This window comes from Amblyomma maculatum, chromosome 2 (genome assembly GCF_055883805.1).
Source record: "Amblyomma maculatum isolate TAMU_Amacu chromosome 2, ASM5588380v1, whole genome shotgun sequence".
NCBI lineage: Eukaryota > Metazoa > Arthropoda > Arachnida > Ixodida > Ixodidae > Amblyomma > Amblyomma maculatum.
The window spans coordinates 42,555,758-42,573,955 of record NC_139345.1 but is presented as its reverse complement, the minus strand read 5'-3'; the positions used below and the strand labels follow the sequence as shown (position 1 = coordinate 42,573,955).

At 40.1% G+C, this 18,198-nt stretch overlaps 1 protein-coding gene across 2 annotated transcripts in view; it reads right to left on the bottom strand.

Annotated features, from left to right (window-relative positions):
- LOC146198519 (long-chain-fatty-acid--CoA ligase 5-like) overlaps nt 1-18,198 on the bottom strand; it is a 43,441-nt gene that overhangs the window by 19,495 nt on the left and 5,748 nt on the right. For both annotated transcript variants that reach the window (XM_084594014.1, XM_084594015.1), the window contains exons 3-10: nt 14,819-14,886; nt 13,272-13,370; nt 11,627-11,726; nt 11,023-11,195; nt 9,129-9,161; nt 6,035-6,086; nt 3,753-3,826; nt 2,566-2,640 (exon numbers count right to left, since the gene is read on the bottom strand). In XM_084594014.1, the coding sequence (XP_084450140.1) occupies nt 2,566-2,640; nt 3,753-3,826; nt 6,035-6,086; nt 9,129-9,161; nt 11,023-11,195; nt 11,627-11,726; nt 13,272-13,370; nt 14,819-14,886 (674 nt within the window). The remainder of the gene's footprint in view (nt 1-2,565; nt 2,641-3,752; nt 3,827-6,034; nt 6,087-9,128; nt 9,162-11,022; nt 11,196-11,626; nt 11,727-13,271; nt 13,371-14,818; nt 14,887-18,198) is intronic.

The following is an 18,198-nucleotide window of genomic DNA, read 5'->3' as shown; positions in this document are numbered from 1 at the left end:
AAACATTATACATAGCGGTTCACGTGGTCTCCCCACTTTTGCGCAGGGGTGTACATAATGTGGCCATAAATGTAATGCGAAGGGAATGTTTATAACCTCATGAAAAAAAAGAAGAAATAAAGATATAACGCAATCACAAGTTGTTCAAGCCAACAGTAGCCAACTGATGCTGAGGCACACTACTACTAAGCGATGCAAGCGCATTTGTATGGCTTGATTAAATAGGGTTTTGTGTCTATGTCGATTCTGCCAACTTCGGTAGCATACATGATAGTCGTCCTGACGAGCATGCCTCTAGCGACTGGTACAGTTGGCAAGTCACACAGCCAGGCAGTAACCATCAGCCAAATTTGCTGCCAAGTTTTCTTCATGCCCGCAATTGTCAGACTGTAGCAAGCTTGCGAGAAAGACCAGACAGAGTGACACAAGGACAGAAAACAGATTTTCAGCAAAGTAGAGACCCCAGTGCAATGAAAGCGGCTTCACAAATCCCCATCGCAAGAACCACCTGCCACAGTCAAATGAATCTACCTAATGCGGAAGCATTACAAGCCCTATTATACCAGAGAAATACGACGTCACTCAGAGTGCCGCCATAAAATTACCAGCCACTTGTCACAATCACTTGATGATGTCACCATGCCAGTGTACAGTACCACTGCATATATATAATAGTACATGTGTAATTATTAATGATTGAGCTTAACATTCAACACAATCATGACTCATATATTGTGCAATGGAGCATTAGCAATTTACAAGAAGCATACTGCAAGGTGTGGCTCACATATGAACATTACGCATAATCATTAAAATGTTTTCCATCCTCACATACTAGCAGCCTTACTTTCTTTCGCTGAATTTTTTTGGAAAACCAGAAACATGTGCGACATCCCTGATCGCAGGAGAGCCTCCATGCCTTAACGCACACAGTCTTCTACCCAGAAATGATGACTGCCACTGCTTTGCCAAAGCTGCTGTGAGTTTATTTATTTATTTCAGATACCTCAAGGGCCTTTGGGTAAGGGCTTTACATGAGGGGTGGGCAAACAATCTGGTGTTAATAAAACAATGTCTCATGCTGCTGTCCTATGCCCACTCACCCTTTTCTTTTCGTACTACACTTAACTCTTTCAATGGTTTATTTCTTCATGCAACAGCTGGTGCTGCCTGTTGATGTTCAATGCCACCTCTCCTGTTTTTTATTTATTTATTTATTTATTTATTTATTTATTTATTTATTTATTTATTTATTTATTTATTTATTTGACTCCACGGTTGTCAAAAGTTGCCTTCACCTTTCTGCTGACCATGCTGATTGTGAAGGTTGTTACAAAGCTCATCAGAAACAGCGAGACATAAACTGTGTGATAATTATGGTTACCAATAAAATGCAAAATGGTTTCTTCAATCAATTAAGTGATGGGAAAAAAACGAAACTTCCATTGTATTCATGAAAATATGGTGAAATATGGCATCTGTGGTGACCCACCAAAACCTCTAGGAAAACTTTTTGTACGCAAAGTTGGCAAAACCAGAAATGATTTGCTTCAAGATGGCCCAATAAAATACCATGCATAAAGAATGCTCAAAATGGCGTTCCAAGCAAAGAAAAAATTTATATATGAAAAGCAGGCCATGCAGCACTATTTTGAAGATAAAGCATGAGCATGCTCATATGATAATATGAGCATTAAATATGCAATGAATAATTAAACAAGGTTATCAATGAAGCCTTCATTTGATATTTTTTTTGACAGCTGCATTACCATGAGTGGTACGCTGCCTGGGGTGAACAATGATATCCATTTTTTTCTTAAGCTTTTCATCCTTTTTCTTTGTGCCTCGTTTTGGGGTAGCGAGTGTGTTCATGCACTTCAATAAGCGTGTGCTATGTACAGTATTTCTTTGCTCCGCTCCCATGTAAATCAGACACAAGTCATCCATTTTCGAATTTTGTGCTTTCTTTTGCTGCACCACCATAAGCATTTTGACACTACTCCTGACGATGGTTTTGAGGCACCGCCTCAAGCTCTTTCTGAGAAGTACAATTCGGAGCACAACAAAGCTCTATACCTTGCAACTTAGAGCGGCTGTTTTCAAACTGGTGCATGAATAATAGAGTGCAAGGTGCTGAAACCTATCAGTACAAAAAGAAAAAGTGGGACTGCACAAAAATGGCCGCACACGGCTGACCCAATCACATTGCGTGGGCTTGTAACCTCACAATTATGACTGCACTGGATTGGGCCTGTTCATTGAATTAAGAGTTTCTCACTAAATTAAAACAGATTTCTGTGTTGACAATGGTCTTCATCACTCATTGTACAGCAAAGATTATGGCGAGTGCAACAAAAAAAAGCACAAAAGGCCCACACAATTTTATTATCTTTTTCACCATAAGGAACTTGGAGCACAAGGCTGTTAGGCATTACTGAAATGTTCACACAGTTGCAGTCACATACACTGTGCCTCATTCGTGACTTTTCAGTCCATCACCTGTATTTGTCACATGGCACCACTGTGAGCCTGATAAACACATGCAGAACAATGTGCTACACTTACTTCGTAGATATGCTCATAAATGTGGCCAGTTGGTAAGTAGCAGAAACAGGTGTGCCCGGGCTCAGCTCTCATAGGCTGCCAAGTGCAAACAAACACAAAGGGGGTAAACCAGACTGTTTACATACAGCACACAGTCATAGTATGCAAACTAGAGCAGTCATGACTGCTCATACTGACTAACATGACACTGCATGCGTGGCAGCACTGAGCACTGAAAATATAACCAGAATGACTTGCTCAAATCTCACAGCAGTCAAGTCTGGAAATGACCTTATTTGTTTACAAAAAGGAAAGAAACTATGGCACCACTAATTAGTTCAAAGGTGTATAGACCCCGAAATTAAGATGGTTTTTTTTTTTTTCTTAATAATGTGCAATACAGTCATGATGTGAAATTCACCTACACCAGCTAAATAATTTATAGCTGAATTTGCTTCTCATGCAGTTTTGGTTTTGGTTTTAACTGCCAAACGGCTACATGTCACAGAAGAGTTTCAGATCAAGGACAGATAGAGAGGAAGAAGATGGCCACACAGTATGGGCAGCAATCCACTCGTCCACTTGTCGAAACGTTTGCTCGGCATTGCTAACTGAAGCTCCCCCTCTACCCTTGTTCAGTGCTCTTCTATACAAACGAGCTTTAGTCATTCAAGACATGAAAACACTAAATTATAATTGCTGCTATTCATTTTCACGATTCCAAGTCTCGGGCAGGCTTGCATAATAGCTAGCGCAAATTAAAAGGAACCAACCATGCCCATACTGCAGTTTTTGTACTCCTCGCATCTCCTGAACTCGTCTGTGGTGTCACAGCCAGAATGATTTGCAGTTGAAACTGAAACCAAAAACTGCACGAGGGTTAAAAATTAAACAACATGATTTATACATCTACTTAGCATAGTCAACATGGCTACTAATCTTTCGTAATATGCTCCACATTATTCGAAGGAAATGATATAGAATTAAAATTATGCGTATACTCAGTTAATACCCTATGGAATGCTCAGTTCCAAAATGTCTCGATCTGACCAATATCTACATTTCGGCTACATCTAGCAAGCAGTGAACTTACGGCTTCCTTCTTTTAAGAAAAAACAAATAATGAAAAAAAAAAAAAAAAAGAGAACAGTTTGCAGCAAACGTAACACAAGGCTTGTCAACCAGAGATGTCAAGGCACAATTCTCACCCCTGCAAGGTTATTGATGGCATTAGCTGTCATAATGAGTCTCCGGTGTGTGACTGGAACCCCTTTTGGCATTCCTGGAAAAATATGAAATAAAATGCCAGTTACACAACAAATGCCAGTCACTCTGCTTTTGTGGCGCCAACAATGCAATAGACATAGTGTCAACAAAAGGCGCCGCCATGCAGGGTAACAAGAAAACATTAGCTGCATTTGGAAAAAAAAAAATTTCAATGGGTCATTTTGCCATGTCCAGCATACTGCTGAGTGCACGGAGAAATTATAAACTCACTCGATCACAGGATTGAGGTGCCATGAACATTCGAGGCAGATAATCCACTCCTACATGGAGCAGAGAACCCCAATCGCACCTGAATGTTGGCAAGCCTTTTCTGGCGAATTCCTTGAGCCTTCAACCTTTCTTGTGTCATGCACCGGCGTACTTAAGTTAAAAAATTGCTAGTGATCCGATTCGTTTAGATGTTACACAGCAGCTGTGGCAATGAGCTGCGCCACGGTGGCCTGCCAGGAAACTGCCACCTGGAAAATTCTCATCAGCGTCAGTAGCTTTGTGAAGAAACACTGACCTTTGAGCTTGCAAGACATGAGAAGAGAAAGGAGAAAAGAACGAAGATGCTGGTAATTTCAAAAGCAGATAACTCAGCTTCTACAGTATGCATTCAAAAATTTTCTCATGGGAGAAAGTGGATACAAGGCATTCCACAACTTTATTGAACAGTGCGGCAAGGTCTCTTTAATATCATGGTTTCAAATTAATATTTTTGTTCACTCCTTCGCCCCAATCACAACATAGACGCTTCGAACTAGATTGTTTTAAATTTGTAGGCAGCCCATTTCATGCAATACTGAAGGCAAAAGGGCGACAGCATGAAAGTATTAACCTTAATATCATGAAGCAAGCTCCATGATATTAAGGTTGTCCAGCTCAAACTAAATAAATCTAAACTTTATTCAGAAGTGCAGTTACTACAGTTTAACCCAACTTATAATAATACCGCTTTAAACAATATGTTGGATATAACAATGGACAGCCATAGTACTGTCAACTTTGCCATGTGTTCTATGGTAAAAAAAACTTTCATATAACAATGCTGTGAGAGTAGATTATTGGTTATAACAATTACATTTGGTCAGTGTGCAATCCCTAGCAGGAAAAAAAAAAACTCTCAAACAATGCGACCATGCTGGCCAAACCGCATCATGAAGTCCTAAGAATGATTAAGCCCCTGCAGGACATCATTTGTGATAAGTATCTTTCACTCAGCTATGAGCAGTGGTTGGACGCCCTGCAGAGAGATGTCGACAATATTGATGTCAAGCAGTCAAATTAAACCTAAGCTGATTAATTACATATTTTTGCCTGAAAACAAGTGAAAAGTGCAAGCAACTTCGTCGTTAATAAAATTTCTCAAGCTTCTTATGTTTCCTTTGCTGTTTTGAATTAACCCAGTTATAACAATCATTGGTTGTAACAATAATATTTTCCTGGCATATCTACATTGTTATAAATGGGCTTGACTGTATTCACTTTAAAATGTGGACTTTCCAATCGTTGTTGACACCAAAGTAGAAGTACACAACTGTACACAACTGACACCAAGTGGAAGTACACAACAATAAGGACATGATGACATCAAACAACCTCTTTGGAGACATCAACTGCAAAACATAGAAATTCACAGCTTGCTTTGCAAAAAAGCATGTCACACTAAGTGCATGAAGCAGCCTGAAAAATCACTTTTGATGTCTCCCCAAAAACGCTCTCTCCACTATCTCTCAGAAATTAGGGTAACATTTAGCTGTATGCAAGGCATCAGCTTTGAATTGGGGGTAACACGATTTGCCTATACTTCCCCTAAGCACTAAGCATTAAGAATAAGGTATATGGAGTTTAACATCCCAAAGCGACGTTGGCTATGAGGAATGCCGTAGTGGACAGCTCCGATAAATTCAGTCACCCGTGAACTTTCACCGACATTGCACAGCATATAGACGCTTCGCATCTCACCTCCACTGATATAAAGTTGCTGCAGCCAAGACTGAACCTATATCTTCAGGCTCAGAAGTCTAGTGCCCGGACCAATAAGCCAACTTGGCAGGGTTGGTGCTCAGTGCATTTATTATGGCAACCGCTGTAGATCAGAACTTCAGTGTTACACACGTTACGTGAATTTCAAGCGATCTCATGCTGTCTAGTGCAGTAAAGTGTGCTGGTATTATGCCAGTGTGATGACTGCAGCGCAAAAAGGCAAACCAATGCTCACCGGTTGTTCCACTAGTGTAGAGGAGTCCATAAAGCGTGTCTGGTGTAGGAGGCTGATCAAAGCACAAGTGAAATAAAATGTACAGTTAGAACAGAGGACTCCTGAAAATGAGAATGTTTTGGGCAGCTGTGCTACTTGTACTGCCATTACTGGGGCACATCGACTTTGTCAATTATTTTTCTCCACCGGTCATTGTGATTACTGCTTATGTGGGCCAAGTTTTGCATGTTGGCCTACGCATATAATGTATAGGGGTACATCAAGATAAAAATGCCCATATCCTTGCCAAGATCACTAAGCTCCTGAAAATTTCCCGACAATTTCTCCCTGGGCACTCCAACATTGTGCACTCAACGGCAAAAAACACACCCACCCATCATTATGTCACAGCTCACAGTGCCACCGAGAAAATGCAATGGATAAAAGTGAGGAACATAAACAAGACTTGAAATGTTTGCATCCCTATGAAACTGCAGCCTGACCGTACTCTTCCACTGAAGCGAAATTCACGCCTGTTGCATGCTAGACGTGGTTATTTATCCGAGTGACAGGCACGCTATCTCAAAAGTTCCATCCTCATGCCAGCAAGCGGCTTGCGATGAGGCGTAGTGGGCCAAGAATTTACATTTCACAGGAGCCGCTGACTCATCCGTCCGTGGCCCTGGGCTGTCTGGAGATGGCAACGGGAGCATAGTGTATTGTGTAATGTGTCTGAGAGTAGTCAGTCGGGATGTAGGATTTCGGAGCAGCAGTCGTATGCACGCTAACGGCACGTGCGTACAGTATGCCAGCCAGGGAAGGTCTGCTCGTCACCGAGTGTTTGGCCCAGCGAAGAATCACTCAGGCGAGCCAACATCGATAGCCCGATGCTCACCTTGGATCGAACCCTACTGCCCCGAACAGTTAAGCACTCGCTACTCTCTGACCTTACGAACTCTCTCCTTAATTCCTTTCTTCCAAAGTGCCTTCTAAAGTATTTGTATCTCTCTTCATTTGTAGTATTAGATGCTTTGCATGAATGTCAAAATTTCTTCTGTTTATTCTGTGCCACCTGCTATTAAATGGGTTGTTTCAGTCTTATGAGTGTCAATTTTCTCTAGTAATTAAACCACTGTGCTTGCACTCCTGACTGCTGTGCTGTGCCTCCTGTCAGCGGCTGGTCAGCGGCTGATGAGGCGTGGCCATATTGCCGGTTAGTTGCTGTCCAATCCTGCATTACATCTACCATCCAGGTAGAGGTGTTTGTCCCCCTTCCCATAAAAACTGGTGGCAAAGAGCTGGCAACGGCCTTCAGTCTGCAAACCCACTCTCACATCGCGACATCCATGCTCTCCAGTAGTCATAACGGGAAGTGCTGATTGAAAAGAACCTACCAAAAACTCTGTCATGGCTACGAAAAAGCTGTGCTCACCACCTGTATAACAGTCTAAACAATAGAAATCCCACCATTCCTCCAGAATGCTAGTGTATTGACAATGCAAGCGACATGCTCATATGTAGGCTTGCCTTGTCTGCCCTTTAACGCCACCAACACCACTGTGACTGTTTGCTGCTAAGGCCTCATTTCAACTCTAATATCTTTTATCCCACACTGGTTTGATTTGGTTTGGTTTGTGAGGTTTAACGCCCCAAAGCGACTCAGGTTATGAGAGATGCCGTAGTGGAGGACTCTGGAAATTTCAACCACCTGATGTTCTCTAATGTGCACTGACATCGCACAGCCCACGGGTGTCTAGCTTTTCGTTTCCATTGAAAAGTGGCCGCCGAGGCCGGGATTCGATCCCACATTTTTTGGAACGGTATTGAGTGCCGCAACCACTGCGCCACCACAGCGGGGCCTTTTATCCCACACTGGTCCCCTAGCAAGTCAACATCCCTGACGAACCCTTTCCTTGCAGCAAAATCTTTTCTTCATTGTAGCCTGAGCTAAGGTGTCAGTCTCGAACTCGTTGTGCTGAAGGACATCAAAACTAGGTCTGGTTCACGAGGTTTAACGTTCCAAAGTGACTCAGGTTAGGAGGGATGCCTTAGTGGAGGGCCCTGAAAATTTCAACCACCTGGCGCTGACATTTCACAGCACACGGGTGCCTTGCTTTTACCTCCAATAAAAAACGGCCACCGCAACCGGGAATCGATCCCGCATCGATGGATACAGCAGTCCAGTTCCCTAACCACTGCACCGCCATAAAGGAGGACATCAAAATTAGCATAGCTATCTGCATTTGTAGTGCCAGTTGCAACCTCATCATCATGATTGTCATAATCTCCTTTTAGACCTTTGAACAGCGCAGAACGAGAGAAACAAGCAGAAACGGTGTCATATGCGCCTGTGTAATCTAGAGTACTCTTGAAAGCAGGTCACCACAGGGCTAAGTGTATAATAGTTTTCTAAAAAAAATTGCATATTGAGTACGCCTTCTTTATTAGTCCCTAAAACTTGAGTAAATTTGAACTGATCACAGTTCAAACTTCATTCTGCACAATAAAAGCATGTCATAAAATGCATCACTCCACATTTTGTTTTTTCATGTGTGCTCATTATGACATTAAGACATTCTGTTTAGGTGGTGAGCTTGGCAAGATGGAAAAAATTATTTATGGCAGACCTGCACCAATGGGAGACAAAGAGGCAACAGGATAAGTTGCCTCTCCATATTGCATGTCGTCTCACAAACTCTGCATTTCACTGTCACATAAGAGACACAAAGCGATATTTGAATTGGTCAGGGGAGCAGCCCCGTTCAAGAGAATTTTTTTCAAGAAAGCAGTGAAAAGGTAATGTGAAATTAGTTCACCCAACTGGTAACCAATCTTTAAGTAAACAGTGTCATAGTACTTGTGCTTCACTGAAAAGCATTTACAGATGCATTCAAAAAGACAGCTTGAGGTATAGGTAACACTAAAGCTGACATCCAACCCAATTCCAAAAGAACACAGATAGGTCTAGTGCAATTATTGCTTCCAAAAAGATTCAAAAGTATAGTATGTGTACAGAAAGCAAATGTGCATTAAAGCTAATGAGAGATCTACTGTGAAAAATTTCCCTTCATAAGATCTATGCTCTTAGATGCATAAGTAAAAAAAAATGTCTTACAATAGGCTCTTGGACAGATTTGGCTCCAAGTTTCTGCAGGGGAAAAAAGCAAAAACGAAGTAAAGTTACTCGACCATTCAGTATCTCATTTTCGAAGTAGCTTTAAAGCAAATACCAGTAAAGCCCATGTTCTGCAAAAGTGTCTCTGTAGGCAGTAGAAAATATCAGCAAGAATATATTAATATATTGTCCCTTCCAGGACATATTGAGTGCAACGAGGCACCTGGAAGTACACTGGGAGTGCTAAATCCTCAGAGGAAAGCTGTTTATACTGCAAACATCAACACCCGAGCCTATTGTGCATTGTCTTTTGTGCTTCTATCTCATGTGCCAAACCAGCAAAATTATCAGAAATGTTTGAGCAAGGTGCTCACACAGATGCTCCCTGACCTACAAGGCACCAATTCAATCTAATGCTGCACTGGACCGAGTCAAGTGGATAGGACACCAAGCAAGTGGAATTGCACTCACACTTCACACCATTATGGCTCTTATCACACACACACACACACACACACACACACACACACACACACACACACACACACACACACACACACACACACACACACACACACACACACACACACACACACACACACACACACACACACACACACACACACACACACACACACACACACACACACGCACGCACACAAACAAACAAACAACCACCGGGTATCCCAGTTAACTTGAACCAAGGGTTAAAAAATAAAATGTGAGGTGGGCCAGGGAAACCATTTGCATACAACTGCCAGCCACCTTGCGCACCACAGGAAACTTTTTGTTTTGAAATTACTTAATTAGATAATTATGTTAATTTTTATAATTTACTAATGAATGACTAAAGACCATAAATGGGATTTGGAAAGTTGTAGAGCACCTTCAGAAACCCCCATTCCATTAATTGCGGTAAAGAAAGCGTCGCGTGTATCTTTCTTTCCAGGCTCAAAGGAAAGCACACGAAACACAAATAAAATCATGCAACTAGTGCAATCGCACACAAAAATTGTGGTGCTCTCAGTGATGGTTTGATTGAACAAAATCAGCTGCGGCCATGTCTCTTTGGCCCCGTTGCAGGGGCAGGCCAATATGCTTGCGGTATAGCTCCTTCGCCTGCGTCAGACAGCCGGCGCTGATGACGGTGCAAGTAGCAGCGAGCATGGCGAGCTCGCTCTAACCATCGCCAACATGTCAGCCTGACGCTGCAACGGGACCTTCGAGTGACGGCCGCAGCTGATTTCGTTTGCTCCAATCACGACTGAGGGCACCACAATTGTGGCGCTCAAATGCTCTAGTCACGTGATTTTATTTGTGTTTTGTGGACTTTTACCTTTTTTTTTGCGGCCTTTACGATTTTTGTGCACTTGACTAAACCGGGAAAAACTGTCTTTCTCACTTGAGTTTCATAACGTGCAGATAACCATCATATAGCTGTTTATCAAGTAAAATTACTCTGATACAAACAGTATTCAGCTGTTTTTATGGCCCATTCAACAATTAGAAATTTCTGTTAATTCCAACAGTTCCCTTAGTCCTTGAAGGTCAAATTAAGAGATGCATGCTTTCAGAACTCTCACTGACTGATACTAATATGCGCAAATAAATAATAAAAATTATGTGATTGATCTGTGCTAAAGTGTCGAATAGAATTCCAAATAACAGGTTTTAGGTTGTAGTATTGCACAGGCTACTTTACATAGGTGTACAGATGTGTAAGGTCAAAAGTTGGTAGCTAAATAGAGTCCACTAATGTGGGAGCTACACATTAGGGTTCATATGAACGCAGATACAGGTTGCGCGCAATCACATAAAGGCAGTTGGAGCTGAGTCATCAACTTCTATTTTAAGAAACAACTCGTTTTCTGCAAACAGTGTAACGCAGTCTCACCAGACAATCATCCCATTGCAACAACTCAATTCCTTTGGTACGGCAGGCACTGATGACATCCCGTGGAATCTCATCGGCACATACAATTGTTTTAAGAGCTGGGAGTGAGTCCTTCTTGCCAACGAAATACTGCACTTTGTCCACAGAGTCGCATATGAATATGGAGCTCTCCACTGCAAATAAGAAATGTAAAAGAAAGGCAACAGTATCCCATTTAGAGTTCATAAGAAGGAGCACATGCTTGAACCTGTCTGTCCCCCTTTCAAAATTAACGCTAACCAGTACACAGATTACTGTAAAAAAAATTTCATCCACGCTTGTGCAGCACCAAAAAGTACACAAGTAACACAAATTCAGATTAGGCTTATAAGCTTTCAGCCTATTGAGGAACCAAATGACTGAGGCATCAGGCAACATTTTTAAAACGAACAAGTGGCAATAATTACGGATTCGAATTTGGTAACCAACTGCCAGATACAGTAGGCAGAGAGAAATTGTCAAGAAAATAACCTTCGAAATGTGGCAGAAAGTGGAGTGCACTGAAAGCATTCCTTGTAAATCAAATGGACATCCAGTAACAGTAAGCATCTGAAATGTGACAAACCTTGTTGCAGGACAAATGTTGTGGCCTCAAGGTCAGCATTGGCTGTGACAGGACAGGAGACCAGGGAGTAATGCGGTGTGGAGTATTGTGAAATAGCATACTGCAGAAAGGTGTCAGATTACAAAAGTTACTGTTCATCAGCAACTCTCAGCCACCCAAGTGTTCTAGGGCATTCTAGAAATATATGGTCAGCCCAAACATAGACGAATGACAAAGCTTTAAAAGCTACCTTTAAAGGCCATCTTTATAGCATACACTGAGAATTGTCGACAGCAAACATCTGCAGAAGACAGCCTTTTGCAGGCAAACAATGTTAACTATGTGCAAAATTGTACTGCTTTTTTTGCAACAAATGCTGAATTGGCACTGCCAGTTGTCTTACACGAATTACATAAAAAAAGTACTCTAGCTCACAGCATTAAGTCCAGATGACAGCAGAATGATTCACAAACATGAGATAGGAAGAAAAGATTGAGTTATATTAATGCCAAGAGCAGGTTGTATAACAAATTTAAGGGCAAAGTCATAGTCACACAACATCATTGTAATCACAGAATGGATCTCTAAATGATAATCACAAAAATCACAAAAAGGAATCTAAAAGGATCCTGCAATCACTTAACAAGCAATCAACAACCCTAACACTGCCACAATGATGTAACTGCTTATGTTTTTAGCCCCTTCTATCTAAATGTAACTGTTCAAACAAAATGTGCCGCTATATGTAGGAAGCATTTCATTGACAGCCTTCAAAAGCACACCCAAATTTTATGTATGAAACCGGCTAGCATGAAGCCAGAATGATGTTTCTAAGCCAGTGGACAAATACATCCGACTGGGAAAAGCAATCACTAAATGTACAACCAATAGCATTATGTTATAGAGACATCTATACTACATTTAAGCTACCTGCAGACATTAAAAAAAATTTTGAAGAAATTTCGTAACATATACTTAGATGCAAAAAATGTACAACCAATAGCATTATATTAAGACATCTATACTACATTTAAGCTACCTGCAGACACTAAAAAGAATTTTGAAAAAATTCCATAACATATACTTAGATGCAAAGTTGCAAGGAGTGTCTGTTGATAGATAATTTAGACATGTCAACTGTAACAGCTAAATAAAAATATCAACTGCGCAAGTGGTCTAAAGCCACAGGTCATGCCTACCTTGATATTGCCAGTAACAGCACAAAAGCAGAGAAATCATTTGCCCTATATGATGTACTTCTGAGATCTGCAAAGCTTTGCTTAGTATCAAAATAGGTCATAATAATACAATTTTTTTTTTTTAGTACACAGGCAACTATAAACAATGCTTGCCACACAATACCTCAATATCATTTCAGGCAGATCATGCACAGTAAATAGGTACATTTGAACACTAGGTACTGAAACAGTATGGAAAGTACTCAATTACCTTAGATTTAGTATGCCGCCACTAATTTAGATGGAGAAATTAGAACACATTCATTACTCAAAGCCATTCCTTGCTACCCCCTCCACAAAGAAGGAAAGCCTGCCAAGGTCAGCGAGCCTTTCAGGTGCCGCCAAGTAAAACAGCGCTACAAATATTCTCACTGCATTACCAGTGGTGATATCAAACATGATGCATTGAGCAGTAGGGACAGGCTCACCTCAAGGCCCGTCTTGCAGTTTATCATCACAATGCTCTCCCGAGGGACTTGCCCCAACGCCAGAAGACCAGAGCCAAACATCCGACATTTCTCCAGCAGCTGTAGCCAGCAGGTGAATAAAAGTTTGAAATTGAGAACCACAGCAATTTCAGATATCTTATCAACAAAACTGTGTGCACAAAAAAAAAAAAAAAATACAGAAATGTGGCATTTTGTTCACTCTTTTCCCACTCGAAGATTTTGTTCAAGATACTTCGATACCGCACCCGTCCGTGCCTCTGCTAATCTAAAAAAGTTTGATCCCGAGATTTGTGTATACAGAAAAAAGAGACTAAAGAAATATTTCTTTTACTCAGGACAGCAGAATCTTCAATATGTACTTCAGGAGCACATCAACATTTTCAAGGCTGAAGATTTTATCCCCGAAACATCTAATACCGTTAAAATGTAATGCAACAAAGTCAGGCGAACATCTGATACAAGCTCATTTACAGTTCGAGCAGAAAGGTGAGATGTAGAAATCTGTATGGTCTGTGCATTACTGCAGGCTTGCATTTGCCTAACTATTCATTATGTATGAGAAAACAATACTCAACCACAACTTTTCTGCTATAGTTTAGAGCAAAATGTCACAATGTAGAGCCACAGTGGGAAACCCAGTAAACAACCGCTGGAATCAGTTTCAAATACCAAATATGACAAAAGCATATTTAAATACATCACATAAGCCAAAAGATTTGTCAGAAATCAACCAAGTCTTTACATACTGTTTCAGTGATAAGCTCACCTAAAAATTCAATAAATACAATATGCAATAAATTTTTGCACCATAACCATATATGCCAGCAGCATAGGCTAATAATTCACGACGCAGTAATCTAACTAGTTCAAACCACCGTATTTTCAGTTTTATAGATCTAAACATTGCCATGATAGGACTAGTCTAATATGAAAAGAAACGCACTGCTGAAATTTAAAAAGAAATTTTTTGCATTCCTCCACTGAGCACGAGACAGTATTCCAAAGTTATTTGTATGAAAAAAAATGACATCTAAAAAATAAAAAAGGAGAGTTTTTATATTCAAGGAATATTAGTTGATGGATAAAACTGAAGTGCATTCACACAGAAAAGAATAAGCCACTGCCTTCAGTTTCGATAACCTTTCAGAACAAGTGGAAAAATTGTTTCACAGCCTACTTTAGTGATTATTAACCCTTGTGTACCCACATCACCAAACTCCAATTTTTTTGCACTACCGCACAGACAAAAGGAAAGTGGAGCATGTATTTACAAATTTTCGAAATTTATGAGCACACCTGTATGCAGCACTGACATGCTGTGCCAGAGCCTTCGAAAACTCGAGTAAAAGAATGATGTAATAGTCATGTAATTAGAAATGGCACTAGTGTTACCAAAGCAAGCCTACAAAATTAAAGTGAAAGCATTAAATTTGCATGCCATCACACGCTTAACTTCTGCACACATTTCAAAATGAGGTTTTGATATGAAACGACTGCACGAATTGCAAAGTTGTTTAATTACACACCTCTTCGTAGCTTATCCAGTGAAGCTCAGTCAAGTCCTTGCTCCAGTAGCCACACGCCTTATTATTTTCTGAACGTGCAGAGGAAAATAAAACGACTGTCAAGCACTCTTTTGTCTGCTGGTACACATACGACAAGATACTGCATCACAGACAAAACAAAAGGCTTTTATCAAAAGGAAGGAGCAGGACAAACCCCAAGTGCTCATAGTATCTAAAACTACAAGCGATATGTGGTGCATGGTAGTTTACAAACGACAAGATAAAAACAAAATATACCACACCATAAGCTGAATTATAAGCATACTGACACAGTGAGAGGGAAAAGTAAAATGCTTTAATGTAATTTTGCCACGATATATGAAGTTTCAGTATAATTATTATAATTGATATCACTGTTTAAGTACTTGCTGTGTCGCTGTTTGTTTATTATCAATTTACCAAGAGTCCAGAGACAGTCGGTTGACTTTGGGACCCTCATCTGTACAACGATTTGCAAGTATTTACTTAACCTGTACCCAAATAAATTATATTATTTTGAATTGAAAAAAAAAAATATCATTTCTCTTCATTACCGGGCTTTTGGTATAGCTTTTAAACCAGCTAGTTAATAGCCTGAAATAACCAACACCGGCAGTGAATTATATTAAGGCTCCAGATATTCAGAGCAAAGCCATTAGGCCCCCCCCCCCCCAAAAAAAAAAAATATATATAGAAAAAAAAAAAACACTTTCGCTAGACACAATTTTCTAAGCTCTTGCACAGGGAACTTGCTCCTAACCCTCTCTCTTTACCTTCTCTTTCTAACTATAGCAACGCTGCTCATCAATTGTGGCATTTTTTTCCCCCCAATGCCCAGTCATGCCATTGTCACTAATTTACAGGGTTACTGAGCCAATAAATCTGGGTGCATTGATACCGAGAAATGCTTTCTCTGTTTTTTAACCTTGAGCTTCTCTCACGTTAATTCCCTCCTCGCATCATTTTGACACTTATTGATCACCAGCTTTCACACAGCTGTGCTTTCTTGCGGCCATTCTGTTGCTTTTCCTAGAGCATCAGCTGCACTCCAACATTCCAACAATTTCATTTCCTCAGCATTTTCCCATTTGCTTTCGTGTGCACTAGCTATTCTCATCCACATAGAGCATGCCAACAGCAACAAAAATAGTGAAAAATTTAATATTTATTTTAATGCATATTCTTTTCTACTCTACTGGTCCCCATCATCAACAACCATCCAAAATGCACTTTAAAATCCTTCAAATTTTAGACCAAATACAATACACCTGGTGGTAGCTTTTTATTTCTTTAAATTTTTTAGCCAACTTTGAGCACACCTAAGAAACTTTTTTTTTTTCTGTCCTTGAACTTGACAGTCAAGCTATGCTATTCGACCCACTTCCTTTTTTATAAATCTGTTCGAAAAATTTCAATACAGCGAGGGGAAATGGAAAAAGGACTATCTCCTTACTGCATACAAAATTTTTCAGAGACGTTCTTTCCCCTCAAAATAAAGGACTTTCAATTAATAAATATGCAGTGATTTTGTTTTATAATATACAGATGATCCTGTGTTCTGGATATACGCTTCTCCATGTACTCTTGCTAACACCTTTCAGTGAACTCTCTGCATCCTTGCCCTTTCCTTTAGAATGTTAATGTAAGCCCTGATGTTGAAACATAAATGTTAACACTGACACCACAACGATTAGAATTTTTTTTTTGTGCTGTCTTTATTTTTTTTTCTTTTGCATAAGAAAAAAAAATAAAGGCAGGATAACTTTTGAAAACTACTCCACTGTAGTGGGCCCACTTGATGACACCCCTATCACTTTACAGAAAAGTGCAGCCACTTGCCTTGAAAACGAATTGCAGAATGTGAATAGTGTTTACACCACATGCAATAAAAAATTTAAACCTAATCTATATATAGACATGCTATCTTGTTTTTATTTTCACTATGCAATCACAAAGTTTATTTGACCGATACCATAATTCAGTAAATACAGCACTTCGCTTAACCAATATTACTTTCACTGCAGCACGTGCACTAAAAACCACTCTGAATAAATTGTTCAAATAGAATGTCTTAAATATGGCAGTCGGATTTGCATGATCCCCCCAAAAAGGCATGTTCTACCATTCTGAGAACCTTGCCTCCTTGAAATTGTGGTAAAATGTTTAACCAGTTTAAACTAGAGTGTAAACTAAAACCAGGATGTCCGTGATACAGAAAGAGCTATGAAGCTGGAGTGTTTTGGTTGAGATAAACCCGGGCATGCAACCGGATCTCTGATAGATCACTGCCAAGGCTGTGGAGATACATGGCAGGCACAAGCAAGCCACTCTTCACAGTTCATGGAACTGTGGCAGCTGAGATAAGTTGTCATGGAAAGCCAAAGTTTGGCTGCCAAATGCTTATATGCACTGGGCCTGTGTTGCACTTTGTTTACCAAGTTAGGGCTGATCCTGTCTACCAGATAAAGTGCTCCAAGTTAGAGTGCATGCTTCAACATTTCTCAATCACTTCTTGACCCCTGAACCACTCTAGTTTTCAAAGAGACTGAATAATCAAATTTAAGCACGTCATTCTCATATAGCGTATTGAAAATGTATAAGTTGATTAGGGCAGTGACAACTGCAAACAAAACTGCAATATGGTTGAAAAAAGGGGAAAGAAAAAAACTACCTTCAAGAATAAATATCCAGGCATTGACGGTAGGTACAAGTTCCACACGGCAATAATTTAAGTATGGAAGCAAAATGCAAACTCTGCCCCTCTTCCAAACGACAGCAATTGCTTGGCAACAATTCTCAAAAAAAAAAAAAAAGCCCTGGTAAAGGAATATCTATGCTAACCAGCAGGAACTCTTTTAGAATCAAAAGCAAATTATTGGTAATAAAATTTTTTTTAGTCATTCTCTCAGCCTGCTAAAATAACAATTTCTCAACTTCAGGTATGGTCACACTAACATAAAACAAGGTTTCTCGATTCACACCTCAGCTGCCATTTTTGCCTCCAGTGTTTTGGCCACCTGTAAGTTCTATAGATTTGTAACAATAAGTTTTAGAAATGTTTTCCTCTGCTTACATACTCCAGTTTTTATTTTAATTTACTTATACTGCCCTAACAGGTAAGCTACTGGGAAAACTTGCACTAGTATGCATAGATGCTTGAAAATGATGTTTGGCATTAGGATCAGCTGTATATGTCCTCTGAATCTCTTATTCTCAGAATAGATATGCATCTTTAGAATAAATAAAAGCAGTGTACTAATAATGTAAAGCACATCTTCATATTTCCTTCCTTGCCAAGGCCAGCAACAAGTATTTGCCTGAAAGTCGTAACTGGTCCAACTGGTTTAAGGAGAATTTCCCAG